At 48.0% G+C, this 21,545-nt stretch overlaps 8 protein-coding genes across 8 annotated transcripts; 6 read left to right on the top strand and 2 right to left on the bottom strand.

Moving 5' to 3' along the window:
- The first annotated feature begins 2,190 nt into the window (after positions 1-2,190).
- M430DRAFT_58132 (hypothetical protein) lies at positions 2,191-3,290 on the top strand. Its single transcript, XM_024868712.1, has one exon. The coding sequence runs from the start codon at positions 2,458-2,460 to the stop codon at positions 3,190-3,192; it is 735 nt and encodes a 244-aa protein (XP_024721539.1). The 5' UTR covers positions 2,191-2,457; the 3' UTR covers positions 3,193-3,290.
- A 779-nt stretch (positions 3,291-4,069) lies between these two features.
- On the bottom strand, positions 4,070-6,321 carry M430DRAFT_231553 (hypothetical protein). The gene is made up of 7 exons (XM_024864847.1): positions 5,928-6,321; positions 5,548-5,858; positions 5,376-5,492; positions 5,043-5,326; positions 4,968-4,991; positions 4,607-4,921; positions 4,070-4,553 (listed from the first exon to the last, which is right to left on the bottom strand). The coding sequence occupies exons 1-7, from the start codon at positions 6,128-6,130 to the stop codon at positions 4,209-4,211; spliced, it is 1,599 nt and encodes a 532-aa protein (XP_024721538.1). The 5' UTR covers positions 6,131-6,321; the 3' UTR covers positions 4,070-4,208.
- Positions 6,322-6,389: 68 nt separating this feature from the next.
- M430DRAFT_34602 (hypothetical protein) lies at positions 6,390-7,368 on the top strand. The gene has a single exon (XM_024866583.1). The coding sequence runs from the start codon at positions 6,630-6,632 to the stop codon at positions 7,239-7,241; it is 612 nt and encodes a 203-aa protein (XP_024721537.1). The 5' UTR covers positions 6,390-6,629; the 3' UTR covers positions 7,242-7,368.
- Positions 7,369-8,388: 1,020 nt separating this feature from the next.
- M430DRAFT_100779 (hypothetical protein) lies at positions 8,389-9,787 on the top strand (the record flags this gene model as incomplete). The annotated part of the gene is made up of 2 exons (XM_024860657.1): positions 8,389-9,144; positions 9,269-9,787. The coding sequence occupies 2 exons, from the start codon at positions 8,389-8,391 to the stop codon at positions 9,785-9,787; spliced, it is 1,275 nt and encodes a 424-aa protein (XP_024721536.1).
- Positions 9,788-12,642: 2,855 nt separating this feature from the next.
- Positions 12,643-14,457, top strand: M430DRAFT_34600 (hypothetical protein). Its single transcript, XM_024866582.1, has 4 exons — positions 12,643-12,972; positions 13,030-13,057; positions 13,116-13,671; positions 13,723-14,457. The coding sequence occupies exons 1-4, from the start codon at positions 12,877-12,879 to the stop codon at positions 14,195-14,197; spliced, it is 1,155 nt and encodes a 384-aa protein (XP_024721535.1). The 5' UTR covers positions 12,643-12,876; the 3' UTR covers positions 14,198-14,457.
- A 1,311-nt stretch (positions 14,458-15,768) lies between these two features.
- Positions 15,769-17,038, bottom strand: M430DRAFT_27326 (hypothetical protein; the record flags this gene model as incomplete). The annotated part of the gene is made up of 2 exons (XM_024865578.1): positions 15,769-16,913; positions 16,972-17,038. 2 exons carry the CDS (start codon positions 17,036-17,038, stop codon positions 15,769-15,771), a joined length of 1,212 nt encoding a protein of 403 aa, XP_024721534.1.
- A 301-nt stretch (positions 17,039-17,339) lies between these two features.
- M430DRAFT_49941 (hypothetical protein) lies at positions 17,340-19,725 on the top strand (the record flags this gene model as incomplete). Its single annotated transcript, XM_024868104.1, has 2 exons — positions 17,340-18,050; positions 18,097-19,725. 2 exons carry the CDS (start codon positions 17,340-17,342, stop codon positions 19,723-19,725), a joined length of 2,340 nt encoding a protein of 779 aa, XP_024721533.1.
- A 628-nt stretch (positions 19,726-20,353) lies between these two features.
- On the top strand, positions 20,354-21,425 carry M430DRAFT_138587 (hypothetical protein). Its single transcript, XM_024862572.1, has 3 exons — positions 20,354-20,509; positions 20,680-21,001; positions 21,066-21,425. Exons 1-3 carry the CDS (start codon positions 20,468-20,470, stop codon positions 21,203-21,205), a joined length of 504 nt encoding a protein of 167 aa, XP_024721532.1. The 5' UTR covers positions 20,354-20,467; the 3' UTR covers positions 21,206-21,425.
- The last annotated feature ends 120 nt before the right edge of the window (positions 21,426-21,545 follow it).

Raw genomic sequence — 21,545 nt, 5'->3', positions numbered from 1 at the left:
GTTTTTGAAGTACAAGTTCGCATATTAGGGAGGGATCTAGGCTTTGCATATAAGTATTCGATGCATACATCTCTTTTGGAGAAAGCCCGCTGTTTGAATATATATATCATAAGGATCCATGCGTCCTCGATTCCAAATCTGGCCCCATGTGTTCAAACTTCAAGCATATCCTCGAGGTGAATTTGACAATGAAGTGAATCTGCTTCGTCGAAGATTAGCATCTGCTCTTGGATCCCATTCTACCTTCAACCCTCCTCTTTGGAAGCATGTTCGTATGAACCCTCATGATTCCAAATAGGTATATATTGAGTGAGATGATCGTCCCTCCCCATATTCATCTTTCTCTGACTTCGACACCTCACACGAAGTTAACAGTTATCCATCCTCGAATTTCTCATTCATACTTTTAGGGCTGCCACATGATTGAATACCACATCCACAATCGCACTTCCTACAACCCTCAAATCATAATAACATGGTCTTCGACCTCATTCCTGCTTGTACAATGAATGAATGAATGAATTGTATTATAAGCAAAAGTCATAACATAACAATGCTCGCTCTTCTGTAGCTGAGTGGTGAAATGCTTGGATATCTCTTCAACAGCTTGCACGATCGGCCAGGGCTTTGTTTTTCACTTTATTGGCAATCTTTCTTCTATTGAGAAGGTATACTGCTCATAACCAAATATAAAACCAGCTAATGGCTCCCTTGATATATGTATGTGTGTTGAAGTCTGTAGAATTGAAAGCTAGGTGTCAAAGTGTGTCTATATACATGATAACAAGCGAGGTCCAGACTCTAGCACCTTGGGTGTGTCGTGTTGGATTGGTGTTGAGGAGTTTGTTTTTGGATCCGTCATTGGGTTGCTTGGGTGTTGATTGGTATTGAGTTTCTAGATACCGTTATCAACTCAGTTATATCCAATACTTGTAAAGAAGAACATACTTGTTTGTAGACCCGTTGTTAGGTCGGGCTAGATGATTATGAGGAAAAAGACACTTGTTTTGGCATTCGTTATTAGGTTGCTTAGGAGGGTCGTGAGGGTAAGGTGCTTGTTTATAGACATCGGTATCAATTCAGTTCCGATATTTGCTTGTAAAGGAAGAACTTGATTGTCTCTAGATCCGTTGTTAGCTTGGCTTAGAGGATTGTAAGGGAGAAGGTACTTGTTCTAGATGAGAGTATTAGGTTGCTTGGGTGTTGCACTGGTGGTACAACAGATCTAAAAGACAATCTCCTCAACACCAAGGCAACACCCACAACCCATCGCTCTTTGGTTCAGTGTTGCCTTGGTGTTGAGGAGCTTGCTTTTAGATCCATTGCTCTGTTGTTTGGGTGCTAATACGGTTGTATCTAGATATCATTAGCCTAGTTCAAATACCTGCTTGTAAAGAAGCACTTGCTCCTCTCTAGACACGGTCAGCTTGGCTTAGAGAACTGTAGAGGAGAATGTACTTTTTTTTATATCCGTTGACTGAGTTCCAAGAATGCAGGGGAGAACGTGCTCCTCTCTAGATCCGCTGTCAGCTTGGATTAGAGGATTGTAAGGGAGGGCTGCTTGCTTTTAGATCCGTTAACTTAGCTCCAAGAATCGTGGGGAGAAGGTACTCTTCTCTAGATCCGTTATTATATTGGTATAGAGGATTGTAAGAGAGAACTTGCTTGGATCTGTCATTCAACAGATCTAATAATTGCAAAGAAGAATGTGCTTGATTTGGATCCGCTATTAGGTTGATTTAGGGAATTGTAAGGGAGAAGGTGCATATTTCTAGACCTGTTACTAATTCAGATCTAAGAAGTGTAAAGAAGAACGTACTAACTTTGAGATCCGTTATCAACTCAGATCTAAGAATTGTAGAGAAAAACGTATTTGTTTTGAGATCCGTTATCAACTCAGATCCAATAATTGTAAAGAAGAACTTGATTGTTTTGATATCCGTTATTATGTTGGTTTGGGAGATTGTAAGGAAGAAGGTGCTTGTATCTAGACCCGTTATTTACTGAGTTCTAATAGTTGTGAATGAGAACTTGCCTGTTCTTAGCTCCGTTATTATCTTAGATCCAATAATTGCAGAGGAGAATGTGTCTGTTCCTAGATCCATTATTAGTTCAGTTCCAATAATTGAAAGAGGGCCATATCTGTACCTTGTTCAATCACTGTGTCTTGTCAAATAACGTGGTTGTTGTTGGTAAACGTAGAAAGGGGCTCGTTTATTTCGCTACCCCTTCTTTGCTCCCCCCATCCGTCCCATTTCGACAACCAATTCACTTTTGTGAATAACAACCTGGTGACTCTATTGGCTAAGCTTAGCTTTAGCCTATCTTCTCACCATCCAGAACTATAAAAAAGATCTCGCTAACCCTTTATCCCGACTCCATCCATCTACTCCCCACACAACTTCCTCCCTCACCACAACCCCACACAAAGCAAACCCTCCTCACACACACATAACAATGTCCTCCTCCCCAACTGCAAGCAGCATTTGCTGTGCGCTTTGCAGCAGCATCGGCCACGTTTGGAAGCATTGCCCCGACCTCGAAGCCCTCGGCGCCACTCTCAATGAAGCCCCTCCCCGTGTGTCCACCTTCACCCTTCCTCTCGAACGTCGTGCATTGCCCCCGGGCATGAGCATAGAGAATACCCCCGCTGCTCTCATCATCGAAAACCTTCTGAAGTTGAGCCACTCAAAGGTTGATTGGGGCTTAGATCTTCAGATGTTCGCTTTCCAGATAGCTCAGGTGAGCCACTTGCCTGTCGATGTCTCTTCCATTAGAGTTGGCAGCACAGGAGTAACAGCAGTCATTCACACTCGCCCCGAAGAGTTCTTCGATAAAACATTCACCAAAGTCGAAGCCTTGAGACAGGTGTGGATCTCCACCCTTGCAGCCCGTGGATATAACACAATGGCTGCCACGGGCAACGTTACTCGCTATGAGATGCACGTTGACTATAAAGGCCACTTTGGCTATGAAGACAACTCTGGATCGGTCCCTCGCCCTTACAAAAGCTTGTACCCTCGACTCCGTCAGCCGGGTCAGAGTTCCCCCAGACCTGCCTATGAAAGCCCATACCCGCCGGTGTATCACCTCAAACAGCAAGGACCTACCGCAGCCAAGGCACAGGGCAGAGCTTGCGCAGCTTCTGATTGTATTTGCGGAGTAAGCCACTCCCTTATGCCCAAACTTTGATAAACAGCTAACGTGAGGCGTGCTAGTGTCCTCAAGGTCATAAAGCGGGAGCTCGTGCATCTTCTGCTACTACCAGAGTAAGTCTCGCTCCCTCCCTGTCTAGAATCCGGCAGATCTCTAATATCATCATGTCGTAAAGGGAAAGATCACTAAGCAACGCAAAAAACCAACAACTTCCCGCAAGAGACTTCCAAATTAAGCTCCCCCTCGACTGCTGGTGAAAACAAGGGATTTGGATCCTCGTCCTCACAGACTCAATGAAGATGGCGACGACTTCTGAGGAAACCATAAACTCGTTCCACACTGGTAGAAACTCTCATTTGCCTCCTTAAATGGTATCGACTTTATGCCTCGATCCATTATAGAGCAGTGGGAGGCGGATGTGGCTTATGAAATACATTTCTTGATGGCTTTGGCTCATATGGCCTGGTCTTGACTGCGTCTTGCGTTCTTCCTCGGTGCTTATGCTTTAGCTACCGGGTATTTCGACAGGAGGGTCTCTTTTCTTGCGTTGCTTTTACACCTGGGAAGCATATTCATGGTTCTTTGCCTGGTAGGAGCTTTTAGGTGTGGATCATTGGGCTAGCTGCTTGCTTTCGGGCATCCAAGCTTGCCATATGCGGGGGAGTTTTCCATACTCGGAGATAATGAAGTGGAACGAAGGAACGGATGAACGATAAATGATAATGAATGCATGGTCTTTACTTAAGATTCCTCGAAAGATGACTGATGACTTCATTTGGATGACTCCAGGAACTTGACTAGTAATCTCGGCGGTGATTGATGGTACGTTTTGTTAGACAACCTATAAATCTTAACCGCACAGTTTGGGTACATGTACCAACGTGAAATTGGCCGTGGATCCTTGATGTAACTAGCCCTCGTCATTTGAAACAAATTCAGTGATGGACAGGCCGAACACTATACGACATATCTTAATTTGCTCCCGCAAGGCCAGCATTTGGGGAGGAGAGATATGCAGGCAAACAAAACCTCAAAAGCACCCTACCAGACCGTCAATTGGTATATGGATCAGCAACATGCTTGGCTCTTTTTCGAAATAACAGGCTCACGAACGCCTTACTGATGGTTTTAAGCCAACCATCCAAGGTCTCCGTAACCCACATCAAGAACCTGCTGAAGAAAAACAAAAACATGAACGAAATACAAACTATAATTGCAAAAGCATCCCAGTAATCCTTTCCGGTGTACTTTTCCTGCAGATCCGGAATCTGTACGGAGAAATAGCTCGTCATTAAGCTGACAGGCAGGAAAAGGACACTGAGCTTGGCGAGCAGCGTTGCGGCACGTGTCAGACGTGCAGCAGCCTCAGAGTCTTTCTGAGCATTGATATTGAAGTACTATTTACCAAATCAGTGGCATATTTTGGATTGCTAGGTCGGAAAGGGTGTACAGTAGATATCAATGCATCTTTCTCCTCAAGAAACTCTCGAGTTTCGCTCAGGATTAAAAGCTGAAGCCGATCACTAAGTCGTTCAAAGCGCAGGCTGGCAGACTGTGCCAGTCTCACACCTTTGCCATCAGCAGTAAGACCGCTGAAATTACGAGGAGTGTTAACACTATTGACTGCAGTCTCTTTGGTTTCCAGAATTCGCTGGATGAGGTTTTTGTATCCGGCATATAAATGCTCCATTCGACGGATCTGGCGGCCGAGGATGTGAAGACGGGGAATGAGTTCAATGTTTGGAGCCGTATTGGAAGTCCTCGTCTATAAGAATTAGAGACCTCGTTTCATGCACATACTAAGACCTTACCATATCGCCTAGAATCGCAGTTTGCTTTAATGATCAGTTTATAGTCTTGCCAACCTACGAGGTATGTGGACATACCAATTCGTCAAGCCTTCGACGATAGCTAGCAATAGTCGAATAGACAGCACGCCAATCATCAAATAAATAGTAGAATAGATTGCTCGCGCCTTCAAGCCCTACGTTTCCTTGGGCATGATCCAAATCCAAGGCTTGCCGGACCGTTTGCATTGAAATAGGATCCGCGTTGAGATGCCCGTGGGTGGATAGCTGACTCAAAACGCTAAAAGTGTTTCCCCGTATCGACTTGAGATCTTCGACATTATTAACCGGTCCAGGGTCTTCTTGCAGTGTTATGACAGTATCTGGTGTGTATCAGCAAATATTTTTCCCATTCAAGTGATTCAGACCTACTGTCATCACAAAGTACGAGCCAGGACCACAGGGGCCTCTGCATTCCTTCAGAGACTACGCTATTATCATTTGATGCCGTTGGAATCCCATGCATAAAGTTAGCACCGATGCAGAGAACTATATAGTATTATTCAGTATTGGTATCATCTTGCAGAGCTTTGAAGAAGCTCACAATGGTTGCCAAAATCAACAGATTGGTAGTTCACCATGCGCTTCGCAATGGTATAATGGCTTGTATCATCTGTACTTCTTATAGAGGTATTGGGTCTAGGGGTATCAATGCTAGTCGTTGCAAGCTCTATGTCGTCCTTATGAGGATGTTGTAGCTTCTTCATCTTGAATCTACTGATATGCTTGTCGTCAAGCCGAGGCTCTGGTAGTTGCGGTCGAGATTGAAGAATGGCACGTAGTCTAAGAGAAAAAGCATAGTGACTTCCAAGCAGCTCGACGAGATCTGCTTGGCGGTTCGGAGCCCATATGTTTCTGTCAAGAAAGTCTGATTAGACAGGAGGATTTACAGTGCGGTTTCTTTCAGGGAAAGGGAGGACTTGCATCCATCGGACTGGTCTCTCTGGCAGGTTTCCAGATTTAAGCTGTGCTTCAATATCACTAACACCCAGATTAAAGGCGATCTGAGCCTGCTGTCTCCCGAAATCAACCACGAAGTTGAGCGTCGACTCGTCGAGCGCCAGCGCAAGGCTCTGGTCGTATATCTCCTTGTTGTCGAAATCTGCAAACAACCCGTCCCTGGCCATGATTGCTTGAATTCTGGAGCAAAAGATGCTTGCCTGGGAGAGAGAGGGAGAACATGATGAGCGGCTATTCTCTGTCGACGAGCTGAAGAGCACTGATGCACAAGGCTGTAGCGGGCGGCTGATGAGACAGACAGCCCCCTGGCTAGCGCCGCGAGGCAACAAAATACGTTACCTGATGTAGTAACATAGCCGAGCTACCGCCTTGTGATTGAAGTTGCGACTCACGGGCACAGTCACGCAGGACTCTGACCGTGAACAAATGAACTCTCGTAAATATAATACTCCGCTGCCTCTGGCCCAAACCCCTTTTGTCCTTTTTTGCCTTTTTTTGTGCGTCTCGCAGTATGAGTCACGCGGGACGGATCAGATGGATTTGACTATAACATCAACACTCCTTCATCCTGTGTCAGCACCATCGTGTGATCCTTTCAACTGATCCATCCTACAAGCAAGTGCGAACACCTTCACATGACAAGCATAGTACCCATTCTTTGTCAATATGACTTTTGAGATCTTCCAGATACCCCATGACGACGAGAGTGCTCGTTCTTGGCTGGAGCGGGTCAAGGCTTTCCGGCTCCTCTCATTGCAGACAGCACCTGAATCCTTTCTATCGACATACGCGAGCGAAGTCACCTTCACAGATGATATCTGGTACGGCCGTCTCACCAATCCGAGCGTTGCTACCTTTGTTGCTCTTCAGTCGGGTCGTGTTGTGGGAAGCCTTGCGCTAATTGGCCCACTTGCCCACCCACCAGAGGATCTTTCTCCTTTGGGAAATCCATGGGTGTCAATCGATAGAGATGCATTACTCAAGGAGCCAGAGAATTCACATTGGCGTATCAATGGCATGTTCACATTACCCGAAGTGCGTGGTCAAGGGATTGCCAAGGCACTCATTGAGAAGGCAAAAGTGTTCGGATGTGAGCAAGCAGCGCTCTCAGGAAAGGGCTTTGTTGGGAGCATTGCGGTGGATGCCGATAATCTACCTGCTAAGGCTTTGTACAAAAAGTGTGGGTTTGTGACTATCAAAGAAGAGCCTTTGTCTCATGGCTCCTCAAGGACAGTGCTTCTTATGAAATACACACCAGAGATTGTGGTATCGACCTAGCTAAGTCTGATCGTCAGCGTCTGTTTGCGAATAAGCATTTTTCACTCCTAATACTTGCAACTAGAGTTGGTTAGAATATTTCCAAGTGATTACTCAAGTCTTGAATGTAGGATTCAGCCAACTCTATCAACCCCAGATCTTTCCGCCTCATCTCGCTGCTCATAAAATGTCTGCTTTAATATTTAGCAGATATGGAAGTACAGTTCCATTGTCACATTTAAGTTTCAAGCATAAGGTCTTGGCATTTTGGCAGAGTTCTTGAAGATCATTACTCTTTATACAGGTACCTTCGAGCGGGATTGAACTTGGACTGTTGTAGATTATTTATTCTGGATGATCGAGGGAATGCATGTCAACAATCTCTGAGCAAGGATCAGAAGGCCCCGAGGTGGTATTTGGGCTTTTCTAGATATATCTGAAGGAGAGCTAGGTACCTACCTAGGTACCTATAGAGCGTCCCAGAGCGGGAGGGGGGACTGCACGTGATTTAAAATCATGCTCCCCTCATTGTAGATAAGGGATTTTAATGATTGTAAATTGTCAATAATCGCTATGAATAAGGCTATCCCCTACTGTTCATTAGGTACCTAGGTAGGTACCTAGCTTACTATCCTTCCTCCTGGAATTCTCTCCATCTATGTTACCTTACACCACGTGCAGATTCAGAGGCGTGCGCAGCGACACCCGCCCCGCTCCGCCCCGCCCCACCCTTCTAACTCAGCAAATCAAAAGCCTTTGAGGAAAGCAGGCACGAGACCCCGCGACCTCCTTTTCAACTTCACATCAGCCTTCTCCCGCCTTTGAACTGCCCCTCACTACCCCCCCAACCCTCGATGGTGTAAATAAATCCCCAGCTCTGCCTCAAAAAGCCTTCTGCACTATCAAGGCTCGCCATCTCGAAATTAATTAAACGATAGAACACTTCCTCAAACTTCACCTTCGGTTCGACGTCATCGCTTGATTTCCTTGCCAACCACCACTATCACTTCTTCCGAGCTTCGCTATCCTACTTGGCATCTGGGGACAAATTCTGGAGTCTTCCTGTATTGTAAGTGCTTATCTCTGCGCTCAAGTTGGTGCTCCAAGTAACATACTACAGCGCCTCACCGACTTTTCCTTCCGCCCGGGTGGCAAGCCAACAAACATCATGGGAACCTCAGGACCGAAGCCTGACGCAAGCAAAGTCCGATTTATACCCCTCACATACAATCAAGCTGAATCTCAGACCTCAGCCCTCCGCCTAATCCTTGCGCTTCGACCAGAGTGGGAGCATGATGGAAAGATTGAATTTATTCGCTTCACAGACGGCATCACGAATACGTTGTTGAAGGTCGTGAACAAGAGGCCCGGACTATCAACGGAGGAAATTGATAATGAAGCCGTACTACTGAGAGCTTATGGTCAGGGTACTGACCTGATAATTGATCGTGAGCGTGAAACCCAAAATCATGAATTACTCATGCAGTACAACCTTGCGCCAGCACTTCTTGCTCGATTTCATAACGGAATGCTATATCGATTTATTCGTGGGAATGTCTCCTCTCCTGCAGATCTGAGAAGGGAGGAGATATGGCGTGCGGTGGCCAGGCGCTTGGCAGAGTGGCATGCTGTGGTACCTTGTCTGCCATCGGCTCGTGAACCCTTATCCCAAGAAATCAACGGGAGCGCAAATTTTGACATGCCTACTCCAACACCTAGCAGGAAGGATCCAGCTTTACAGATGGCTATCGATAATGTTGCCCCTGGGAAGCCTGCGCCCAATGTATGGACGGTTATGCAAAAATGGATATATGCACTTCCTATCGGAACTGAAGCAGAGAAGATACGACAAGCAACATTGCAGAAGGAATTGACTCGGTTGGTTGCAGAATTCAGCAATCGGCCAGGTCTAGGTGTTAACAGCGTGAGTGTTCTCTTGAGTCTAGCTACCAATCCCCGGTCTCAGTTCAACCAGGCGCCCAGCGCTCCGTTTAAACAATGATTGCCGACATCTCCTCCTTTTTCTTAACTTATACTAACTAAATCAGCTTGTTTTTGCCCATTGCGACTTGTTAAGCGGGAATGTGATCATACAGCCGCGGTCAGCTGATCCTACCGCGGCTGGCGAGGCTGTCAGCTTCATCGATTACGAGTATGCCACGCCATCCCCTGCAGCTTTTGATATATCCAACCACTTTGCAGAATGGGGTGGATTTGACTGCGAGCACCACCTCCTTCCAACGCAGTCTCAGAGGCTCGACTTCATCCGAGAATACATCCGAAGCTATTTTGCGCATTTAGGCCGTGATAAATCTGAAGTAGACGAGGAAGCAGAGACGAGACGGTTATTCGATGAGGTCGACGTCTTCCGAGGCATTCCCGGGTTCTATTGGGGTATTTGGGCATTGATTCAAGCCAAAATATCCCAGATCGACTTTGACTATGCTTCATATGCCGAAGTGAGACTGGGTGAGTATTGGGCGTGGCGGTCGGAAACTGACGGCAGTCGTGCTGCGTCTGGGAAGGAAATGCCCCTCAGAGAAAGACGATGGGCACAAGAGGCATAGATGCGCATGCCGTGGGTGCCCCCCTCTTCCTGCAAAACCTTTCCATTCCTTTCTACAAGGAGTACATAACTTCACTGCCTTTAGCGTGTGCAGTTGATGGGCAAAATAGAACGATCTCCGGCTTCAACGCTTGGAAGGCCGCTAAGAGAATATTCTGGGGATTACGAACATAGAGGCGTTAGGTCTTCAACAACGATACCAAAGAGGGTAGCCAAATGGGCTTGGTGATGAGATAGTACTTTATTAGTTTTCGACTTCTCCAAACTTAGAGCGCTGGAAGGCGGGAATGAAAGCTGATGAATAGAATATACATGGATATTACTTACACGAGTTGACGATACGAATCTCAAATGTAGTGGTGTGGTAGGTGAACTATAAGACTGAGTTCTGGCCACTGCGTTCCAATCCTTGTATTGGCCTCACTTTCGCCCTCTTCCCATCCTTAATACATTACAGATGACAGTCAGACAGTAGTCTGCTCATAACCAGGTCAGTCAGTACCTTAGTGAGCATGTCACTCTGTAGGTATACTGTGCTCTGTACAGACTACAGTAGTATACCTTAGTCGAGAGGGGGGCGGCAGTGGAGCACACCTCGTACCTTATGTTAACCTTACATAATCCAACAAACAGTGCGGGTTAGGGCAAGCTCTAAGGTGCGGTCACCAATGATGGCGGGTGGTTTTCCTTTGGCTTTACTATTTTCGAGTCAGATGCAAGTAGTGAGACGTGGCTGAGATTTAAGATTTAGCATCCGATATAGGCGCCCACAGATTGACTACCTACCTACCTAGGTGGGTATACTAGTAGTAGTTGGGTGGTTTATGGCAGAATATCGAAGGGCTTTTCAGTTTTGGAATTTGCATCTTCCAGGTACCTAGGAGGTCTATGCCTAAGGTACCTAAACCTTGCCTTGAGGTACTGGTACCTTACCATACCGTACCTTAGGTACTGTGTAACGACAGTCTACTACTCGGATTCGGTTCAACGTCGGCCGTACGGAGTCCGGAGTAATATTACCCCGGATGACGATGGGGCGCGGCCGCAGGGGAGAACCATACAACGTCCGTATCGCTCGCGGCCTACTCTGATTGGTCCGCGGATACGAAGGCGGCAAGGCTCCCAGCGCAGCCTCACACGGGGGAAGATCCCATGCCGAAAGGGGAGCACTTCCAAATTCCAGCGAGTCGGCCGGCTATGCGAACTTCCGTACCGTAGTAGAATGGGGGGCGCGCGGATTGGTCAAGGCTACGTACGAAAGAAAGTACGGAGCTCTGGCGGACTTAAGCGCAGACGTCTCTGTCTCTTCCCCTTGCAACAATAATAAGGGATGGAGGACGCTTTCCTAGGATCAACCGCGGACGGTTCACATAGAGACCTCCTTAGGTTCCTTATGCCGATACAAAGCAAGTATTCTTTCTGGCTTTGCGGTGCTTGGACCTCTCTCTATCCTCATGGACCGCATGTCTATGATCGATGTGTGTTCTGTACGCTATAGTAAGGTACAGTAGGTACATACCTTAAGGTACTTTAGGTACCTGATTTGCTTTAGGTACCTGATGTACGTATCCATACCCAAATACCTTGGCTATACTTGTCACTCCCGCCTGCCGCGTACATACTAAGGTACTGTACGACTACGACGGTACAGGTCTACATGCGAAGGCACATGCCATCCACACAAGGCTGAGAAGCGCGCCGATTCGGGCGGGGGAGCAGTCTAATTATAAATAATAAAGCATCCTCTTATAATTGCTGCGAGGTGATGAATGAATGGATGAATGGATGAATGGATGGATGGATGGATCTTTAATCCTATATATATTTTTGTTTTTGCGAAGGATTCAAAAAAGACAATATGGAATGAATCCTGCCGCGAGAATAGACGCGATGCATGGCGGATCGGTGCTTCCGGTCAAGCCTTCGACGCGAAATCAGTAGACCCCCAACTTCCAAAATAGGTTGTCACCAGCCACTTCTAATGTGGCGCACCCCTCTACGCTAGACCCTAATTGGGAAGTAAAGGTCGCTAAGTTAAGGTAATTCAGGACTAAAGCGTGTCTAGACCCCGTCTTCTCGCTCTTCTCCTCGCTCCGGCTCCCCTCGCTCCCCTCCTCGCTCCCCTCCCCGCTCCGCTCGCAAGTGCCAAGCGCAGTCCCGAAGCCGACCGCGCCAGGCACCAGTCGCCAGGAGCCAGGCACCAGGCAATCAAGAAGCTCGTCCCTGGCTCATCCATGTTCCTGACTCCTGACATAAGGTACTTCGATGTCGGGTCCCTACCGAGCGAGAGCAAGTAGCTATCACCAGATCGACGATACACAAATTCCAAAGGAAAACCCATCCACTGCCATGTTCTCTGTTCTCTCATCGATGTCACTTTCACCGCTTGCACCGCCTTTCCCCGTTGCTTGGGGAGTTGGGCAATTACAGCTCCGTGCCCCTCCCTGCAATGTGCGCGACTACGACTCGACGACTCTGCAGTCCTTGCGCGAACTACTCTGCCGACATGTCGATCGCACCCCACCCATCTCTTGTGCGGCGTACCGTGGGAGCTTTGCCAGCCTTTCCTGTACTGTACCCAGCAGCTCATGTACCGGTCTCTGCTGGGCCTCAGTCGTCGCTCTGGTTGCCGAATAACGGGATCCGGAGAGTGAAGCTCCAGCGGGCTGAGCCCTGCCGGCGAAGCAAAAATAGCAAGGTTTGGTTCGGACCGTTGGGCTTGCTTACCCTCATCGTTGCAGGATGAAGAGGCTTGTCAGTCATGACATGGACATGATTTGCATACTCCCTCCCTCCCTTCTCCACTCTCTGCTCCCTCGAGCCCGCTCGCTCGACTCAATCTTAGCCACGGCCGAGGTCTCGGGATTTCCTGGGAAATGCCCAGGGTCGCCCTAGCTTCTCAAGGCTGAAGACTAAGACCCTGATCTCGAAAGTCTCGGCTGCATAGGGTAGCACTTTGCCCGAATGGTAAACGGTAGGGAGGAAGGCCATGGGTATTAGATCTCACCAGCTCCCGGCTAAAGGATTGAATCCCTAGACCTCCTCGCGACCTCTCTCGAGCAGTTATAATAACTCTTTCACTTCCTCGCCATGTCGATGCAAACCACGGTCACTCGGCGCGCGCAGCACTACTCCCTCTCTACCACCATGGACCCAGCTGCGGAGAAGGAAGAACGTAAACGCGAAGTAAGTTCACCCGTGTACTGACCGCGCTTTGGAGCGGGACTAACTGAGCTACTGTAGTATAACCGCCTGGCGCAACGAGAATTCCGTACGCTCTCACATACCTGTTTGTATGGCCGAAACAAAAAGCTAACTGGAGTCTTCAGGGCGAAGGAGAAAGGAACATTTAAAGACGCTAGAACAAGCGCAGAGGGAACAGAGCACAGAACAGACAGAGGAGATCGAGCGCCTTCGGCACCAGAATGAGGAACTCAGAAGAGAAAACGAAGCTTTGAAAGCCCAGATCTACGGCCCATCATCATCTTCAAGTCACGATCTCATGTCCAACCCTCTCAGTGTACCGCCTCTCTCAAACGAGCGCGCCTATTCTCTCTCCCCCTCGATCTCAGCTGCTTCGATGTCGGGGGCGGGCAGCCCACCACCTTCTCTTGGTTCTGGCATGATGGGTCTCACTTTAACATCTACCATGCTGCCGCCGAGTCTGGTAACTTACGCCGATCCCTCTGCTTTGTCAGATCAGCCGTACTCTATGGTACCTCCATCTGGTATCCGTCATAGTTCACAAAGCTCACCTGAGTCCTCAGGGTACGGAAGTTCTCGACCTGCGATGGGAGCCTCTTTTCACAACCTGAATGTTCCCGGGACGATTCCAACACAAGCATCTCACTTGCCTCACTCAAGGGGGTCCGGCTCCCAATTATCGTCAGTACACGCCTCTTCGCAGTTTCTTGCTCAGACTAACCCGTATCCCAGCTCAACTATGATGGGCCCCTATAGTCGCAGCAAAGCCAAAGCTGATATTATGGAGATGTTCCGGCCGTTGACCTCGGATCCATCTGTCGCTACCTCATCCGAGCGGCATTTAGCGGTCTTAAGGTCTCTGAGCGATAGTCTGCCCGGGGTCTTGAAACCAAGCAAGAACCAGCTGGAGACGCCTCACTACTATGGAATCGACCTTGTCCCCTCGCCATCACTACGGGAACGTCTCCTGAATGTTACCGCAGACGTAGCCCAGACCTTCCTTTCCGAGATCGGTATCACCAGCGGCGGCGAACGCAATGAGATGGGTCAGTTAATCGTCTGGGGTGACGACGCTTTCAACGAGACGACGTGGGAATTCTCGCAGACGACGTTGGAGCGCTGGGGCTGGTTCTTGGGACGCGAATGGGTGCAGCGGAGTAACTTCTGGCGACAGCAACGAGGCGCACCTCAGCTCCCAGATTGGTAGGCAGGCTGGTGGTAGAAGCGGCCGGGGGGGATTGGGATAGCATAGCGAATGGCGTTGGCATCAATCATCACGGGTTAGTCATGATTATGACGGGTTACGAGGAAATGGAAAGGAAAATAGAAAAACGTGCATCATCATAATCGTAGTTAGGATTATGCTGGGGTTCCAACGTCCTTATGTGAGGGAAAGGGAAAAGAAGAAGAATAAAAGTTAGTTATGGGGGTCCTATATACAATTGACATCCACTCATCAGTCAGTACCTCCTTACTACCACCAAGCAGAGCAGAGCCTGATTTGGTTGTAAACACCCGATAGATACATATCTCTATCATCAAAGAACTCTAGATCTATCTATCTCCCCCATCTCTTTACATAGGTACCAACTCTTCTCGTGATGGTAGGTAAGGTAAGGTGGTTGGTTCATGGTATGGTATGGTATGTATGCGTGGTATGGGATTGGGAAGAGAGAGAGAGCTGGGGGGGGGGGGGGTTAGTTTCACTGATAGTACTAGGTAGATACGTTATACTCGGAAGAGGGAATCGTGATGCTGGACTGCATATCCTCACATCGGCATTCACTTCCATGCCTTATATACATATCCATACCATATCTAAAATCTGATATCACTAGGTACCTAGGTAGTCTCCGTCGGTATCTATCTATCTATCTAGATATCTACCTCAGGCAGGCAGAGGAGGTGGGGGGAGGGGGGGGTATGTGTGAGTGTGTAGAGCTACTTAGGTACCTAGGTACCTAGGTTTAGGGCGCGAGGTTTCTTTCTTTTTTTCGGCATTTGAGATCGATGAGTATAAAAGAGGAGTTGATGAGTACTAGGTAGTGAGAACCAAGGTACGGTGGAAGTTTGTGGGGAATTTGAGGGGGAGAGTCCACGTGATTCGACTTGATGTGTTTCTTGAGAGAAGAAGGAGCGAAAGTTTAGGGATAGCTTCAAACTACTCTAATCAAGCATTCAATTGATCAATATGAAGACTTGGGGGATAAATGCGAAAAAGGGACTACTCATATGTTTTTAAGCTTCAACGAAGAATGAATAATAAAGCTCTCTCGGTACGGTACGGATATTCTCCTCCCTATCTAATCTATAAATGAATATTTATTTTGCCAAGGTAGTCATTTCAAGGCTCAGAACTCAGCTAGATAGAAGAATTACAGGTGTCTCCATCCATATCAATCGGCAGTAGTAACAGGAGGGGAGATGTTTGAGCGATGTTTTGATTATCAGGGGGGACGCTTGTCCGTAAATTAGATCAAGGAATCGAGTTACCTTCAAGTAGTGCACGACACTTGTCGGAAATCATTGTCCACGCTTCTTCCCATCAACAACTTCCCTGTTTCTTGGCTCTGACTTTGATAGATAATACCCTCCCTATGCACCGAGATAGAAAAGAAAGCCTGCCACTGGATTTCCTGCATCACTATCGCAACTTCGAAAAATTATCGAGCTGCAGACACTTCGAAAATCTCGTTGGCTTTGCTCCGATTAATATATGGGGAGGTGTAGTAATGCTCGATGTGAATTCAGGTTCGATTCCTTTGAGCCGTGGAAATATCATGGGATCACTAGATCGTCAATGGCGACCTTTGCCATTCGAAGAATTTCCAGACATCCTCCGGTCCTCTCGCCAAGACATTTCCCTTGGCCGTTATCAACAGTGGCTTCTGCGGCATCCAAGAGCGCGTGACGGGTCCTCCGGCGGTATTCCATTTCGCCGACAAGATCTTTCAGGCCCTTGTGCTTGAAGCCTGGTGTCTCATTGCCATGAATATCAATCCTCAACAATGCTCGTACGGTGGTGCGCCATTGCATGGGTGGCATTTCGACCGCACTGAAGAACGCTCCCTTCTCAACACAGAGCATCGCCTCCTGAACGGTTGCCTCTCGACAACCCAATCCTCCGTAATCATGGAACCGAAACGTCTTTGTTTGTTGACCAGCTGCAATCGCCGCGTCAGTCTCCTCATCAACCATCTTGAGTAGTCTTTTATATCCATCTGCAATAGTAGGTATCATAGTCCCGAGTAGCATCGTATTGTGGAAGGCCTCAATAGGAGGAGGACCAGTGTTCCATACAACCGCGCCGCATTGAACGCACCAGATACTCTTCGCAGCTGTTTCTGCTGCACCGCGGACAGTTTTAAGTGCGGATGTTATATCAGAAGGAAATTGCTGCAGTGATGCTAGGGACAGATACATCGAGGCCAGGCAACTACATGGCCCTATGATAGTTGATGAGGGATTTTTGTCTGTGTTGGCAGTGTTCGTTATTATAGATGATCTTGGTGCCGGCTCTAGGGAAGGTATATTGCTCTCGCCGGTTCCCAAGTCGATATCTTCAAAATTTATAGGAGGGCCTCCAACCGGGTCTCCAAAATGCCAGATATGCTGATCACTATTAACTTCTGTGCCAAGGCCCTCGAAAACATTATCTAGGGACGAAATAACCGGCTGGCCTGTTGTAAAGTATGGCTCGGCCAGTAAGTCATCGTTATAATCGAGATTATCTGCGAAGGAAAGCAACGGTTCCGGGTCTTGATTGTTGTCGTTCTGACCTGCTTCTTGGATCGTTGTCTCGACGAATTGTCGTTTCCTCGGCCGACCCATAGGTTTCGACTTAGAATAATGGCATATGATATTCTCTCGCTTGCATCGATCGCATCCATCTGGATCTTTGGAGCATGCAAGTTTCCTTTGCCCTGCAGTTGATCAGTAATTGCAGGTGGAGAAGACGGACTGTTGCTGGCCGCTACTTACTGCAATGATCGCACGCCCGATGCGCAGATTTCACCGCAGAAGCTGTGTCGATATCTTTAGGATCCATGTTGAGCGCGACGGGTTATAGGATTTAGGTTGAGAGGCTGGGGGACTGGAGTTGATCGAACGTCGATATCAGAACCATTATTCCAGGGGCCAGATCTCGTATACATACCTACCTTACCTACCTACCTTACCAAGGTCCCTTGTTCGAGGCCCTCAACTTGCTCAAATCATTGCGCAAAGATCCAGTCCCCTGAAAACCACGCTAAGATAAGCTCTAGCGTTGCGATAGCGAAGCTCGACAAAAATTATTCTCCAAAACCCAAATTCTCGAGAAGTTTCGAAAACCACCAAAGTCTCCCACAATGGCGCCTCCAACGATCCTTCGAAAGCGCAAAGCCGCGACCCGCGACGTGCCCGAATCCTCAGATGTGGAGTCGGATGCCGAGTTTGGCGATGGGCTGCTAGAGGGAATTTTGTCACAGAGTGAGGATTCTGAAAATGATAGTGCTGAGGAGGGGAGCGAAGAAGAGGAAGACGAAGAAGAAGACGATGAGGAATTGTCAGGCCTCGATAGCGACGAAATACCATCTGATGAGGACGAAGAGATGGATGATGAGAATGGAGGGTTGGTAAAGAACAATGGGACGAAGGCAGACGAGAAAGATTCGAACGTCGCGCAACCTGCCGCCGAGGATGACGAGGATAAACCAAATTACAGGGTTACGACGGACGCCAATGGGGGAGTGAGATATGAATACGATGAAATAGACCCTGTCTATGATTCCGACGATTCAGATGCGCCTGTTACTACTAACACAATCGGGAATATCCCGTTGTCGTTCTACGATTCCTACCCCCACATTGGATATGACATCAATGGCAAGAAGATTATGCGGCCTGCGAAGGGGGAGGCACTGGATGCATTGTTGGATAGTATAGAGGTGCCGAAGGGATGGACTGGTCTTACGGACCCGGCCACAGGCAAGCCTCTCAACCTAAGCCAGGAGGAACTGGAGATTCTGCGGAGGATACAGGCAAATGAAGTGCCTGAGGAGGGTTATGACCCATATCCCGTGAGTCCTTCCCTCAGTATTACAATAATGCATGCTAATGTCATAGGCTACGGTCGAGTATTTCACGGGTATTGAGGAGGTTATGCCTTTGAGCGCTGCCCCTGAACCAAAACGACGTTTCCTTCCGTCGAAACATGAAGCGAAGAGAGTAATGAAGATTGTCCGTGCCATACGGGAAGGAAGGATTTTGCCATACCGACCTCCGGAAGAACGCGAGGAAGAGGAGGACGAGGAAGTCCACTATGATATCTGGCAAGACGAGCAACCTCGGCCAGAGCATGTCATGAACATTCCAGCACCGAAGATGGCTCCACCAGGATATGATCTGAGTTACAACCCGCCTCCTGAATATCTCCCAACCAAAGCCGAGAAACAAGCTTGGGAGTCGACCGACCCGGAAGACCGAGAGAAAGAATACTTACCTACCGGATACGATTCGCTTCGAAAGGTTCCAGCGTATGACAGATTCATTAAAGAAAGATTTGAGCGGTCGCTGGATTTGTACCTGGCACCACGAGTTCGGAAGAATAGACTTAATATTGACCCGGCATCTCTACTTCCAAAACTGCCACGACCTGAAGAGCTGAAGCCTTTCCCTACGGTTTGCTCTACTCTCTTCCGTGGTCATGAAGGTCGGGTGCGAAGCTTAGCTCTTGATCCTTCTGGAACTTGGCTGGCAAGTGGTGGTGATGATGGTACAGTGCGTGTTTGGGAAGCATCAACTGGCAGACAAATTTGGAGTGCGAAGATTGGCGACGAAGATGCGGTTGATGCCGTTAGATGGCGACCAGGAAGAGAGGCAGTAATTCTATCTGCAGCTGCCGGCGAAGACATTTACCTCATTGTCCCCCCTATAATGGACCCTGAGACTGAGACGATCAGCCGAGAGTTGGTGGATGCAGGATTTGGATACGCAACGAACGCAACTCAACCGCTCACAGCAAATGGTCAACGGAAGGACCCGGTCGCGAAGTGGGCTCGTCCTGGATCCCGTCTTGAGGACGAAGGCGTCCTGCTCAAGATTACAGTGCGAACAACAGTCAAGGTCATTAGCTGGCACCGACGTGGAGATTTCTTCTCCACGGTTTCCCCGACCGCACAGAGAAGCGCTGTTGCTATTCATACTCTCTCGAAGCACCTCACACAAATTCCTTTCCGCCGTCTTCCAGGTCTTCCTCAGACTGTCCAATTCCACCCTTCACGCCCTCTCTTCTTTGTTGCTACTCAACGTACAATCCGAAGCTACGACCTCCAGAAGCAAGAACTTGTCAAGATCATTCAACCCGGTGCTCGCTGGATCTCTTCGTTCGATATCCATCCCGGTGGAGACAATCTGATTGTCGGTTCTTATGATAGACGTCTATTGTGGCATGATCTCGACCTTTCTACTCGACCCTACAAGACTATGAGGTTCCATCAGAAAGCTATTCGAGCTGTGAAATACCACAAAGGAGGCTTCCCACTTTTCGCAGATGCTAGTGATGATGGTAGCTTGCAAATCTTCCATGGCAAGGTTGTCGGTGATATGATGGAAAATGCAACGATTGTGCCAGTGAAGGTTCTCAAGGGTCATAAGGTGAAGAACGCCTTGGGCGTTATGGACATTGATTGGCATCCAAGGGAGCCATGGTGTGTTAGTGCTGGCGCAGATGGGACTTGTCGTTTGTGGATGTGAGAGCAAAGGCTTCTATATATTGTCCATATCATTTGGAGTTATTGGATAGTTAGATATCATTGCAGCTAAAGTTGAGCTTACTGCTCGAAACTCTGAACCATCAAGAAATTTCTCTAAGAAATCGCTCCTTCTGAAAAATTTCAAGGTATTTCCATGTCAGATGGTTCCTCCCTTGGTTCAATTCTCTTAGGATCTTGGCGTCTTGCTGCCTGTTGTTTTATGCCAGAGCAGATGAATGGCGCTGTATCCATTCATCCGTCTCTCACCCCGACGGAAGCTTGGAAATCGGTTAGCAGACACGGTAGCTAGGTACATACGGGGTACATGACTAGTCACATATCAATGCTATCTACCTTACCAACCTATCAACGTACTCGTATGTCTCGAGAGCAATGAAGCCTTATTTGGACCTCAAATATCCAACCATTTGATCCCCTCCCGAAATCCCATCATCTTCCGCTCTATTAGCTCCCTGTAACACGGCTATTTAATGACGCGCTATGTGGACGGTTGGGCGGTGCGATTTATAATCGTAACCAAAGAGAACAACCCCTCAAAATTGGAAATCTAGCAGCAAGGCCCAGAGCGGGGTACGGTCATACGGAAAGTATCTATTATTATATATTATATATTGTATTACTATACAAGCCCAAAAAATTCCTGTACAGACAACTCAATTGTTTTCCCGTCCCATCAGAGAGAAAAAAAGAAAGGCAGATAAGACAGCCTGAGATTCCCCAAGATGTCGAACTTCCCGAAGTTAGTCCCTGCGTTCACGGCTCAGGTAAGTGTCATTCATTCATTTATTGACCCCGCTCCCATCTCTATTGCCATGCGATCAATCAAAGTACAAGATATCGTCTCTTTTATTTCATTTCGAGAAGGGAAACCCAATCCAAACATTTGTCTCTTTTTCTTCTCTTCTTTTCAGCAATTGACTAGCCCTCCTCCCAGATCGTCCTCGATGCTCCCGTCGCCATAGGACAGGTCTCCAGCGGCACCATCAACGCCGCAGCCCCATTCGCAACTGATGGATTCCTACGATCCGTGCCTGGCTACCCGGTCAAGGTCGATGGGGTCTTTGCCCATGGCTCTGATTACATCCGGCAGGATCCGTCGGGGAAGCAGGCACGTCTCGAAGTCAACAGTATCGTGAAGGATAAGAGCGGCGCCGTCATCAACTACAAGTACACGGGGATCCTGAACGTTACGCCCGAGGTGGGCGCCATCCTGAGCGGGAGTCCTGATGCGAAGACTACGGAGTTTGGGGATGCTTGTAAGTGATTGAGATGCTGGCCGCTCTTTGTCGTGGTGAGGCCGACTGATGGGATGATATATAGTCACTCAGATACTCTTCCAGACTGGTGCAGAGGAATTGAAGGCCATAGAGAGCAAGGTATATGTAGGAAGTGGCAGGTTCATTATTGAAGCTGGAAAACCTCCCGTGGTGGAATATTTAATCAGCGAGGTCACGGCTTGATATCGAGAGAAGAGATACCGCGTATACTATATGGACTACGGCTACCTGAAGACACATTTGGTTAGTTCGCTAGCATCCAGTAGTATCTATTAAAGTGCTTCCATTTCTTCGACTACCTATGGATGGGGCAATCTACTACGTTGAAAGCATGCTATGCCTTGTGAAATCACAAAACGCCATGTCGAGTATCCCTGCTGAGCAATGCTGGTATCACTCTTCGAAACCACGCAAGAAGACTCGTTATTTTCATTCCAGAAGCAAATCTGATCATGCGAGAAATTTCATGCCATCATCAATCCCATCTTGGTCGATCTCGTCAAATCAAATTCGCCGTGCTTTC

Source organism: Amorphotheca resinae (assembly GCF_003019875.1).
Source record: "Amorphotheca resinae ATCC 22711 unplaced genomic scaffold M430scaffold_5, whole genome shotgun sequence".
In the NCBI taxonomy this organism is placed as follows: Eukaryota; Fungi; Ascomycota; class Leotiomycetes; order Helotiales; family Amorphothecaceae; genus Amorphotheca; species Amorphotheca resinae.
This window is presented reverse-complemented; position numbering and strand designations above follow the sequence as displayed.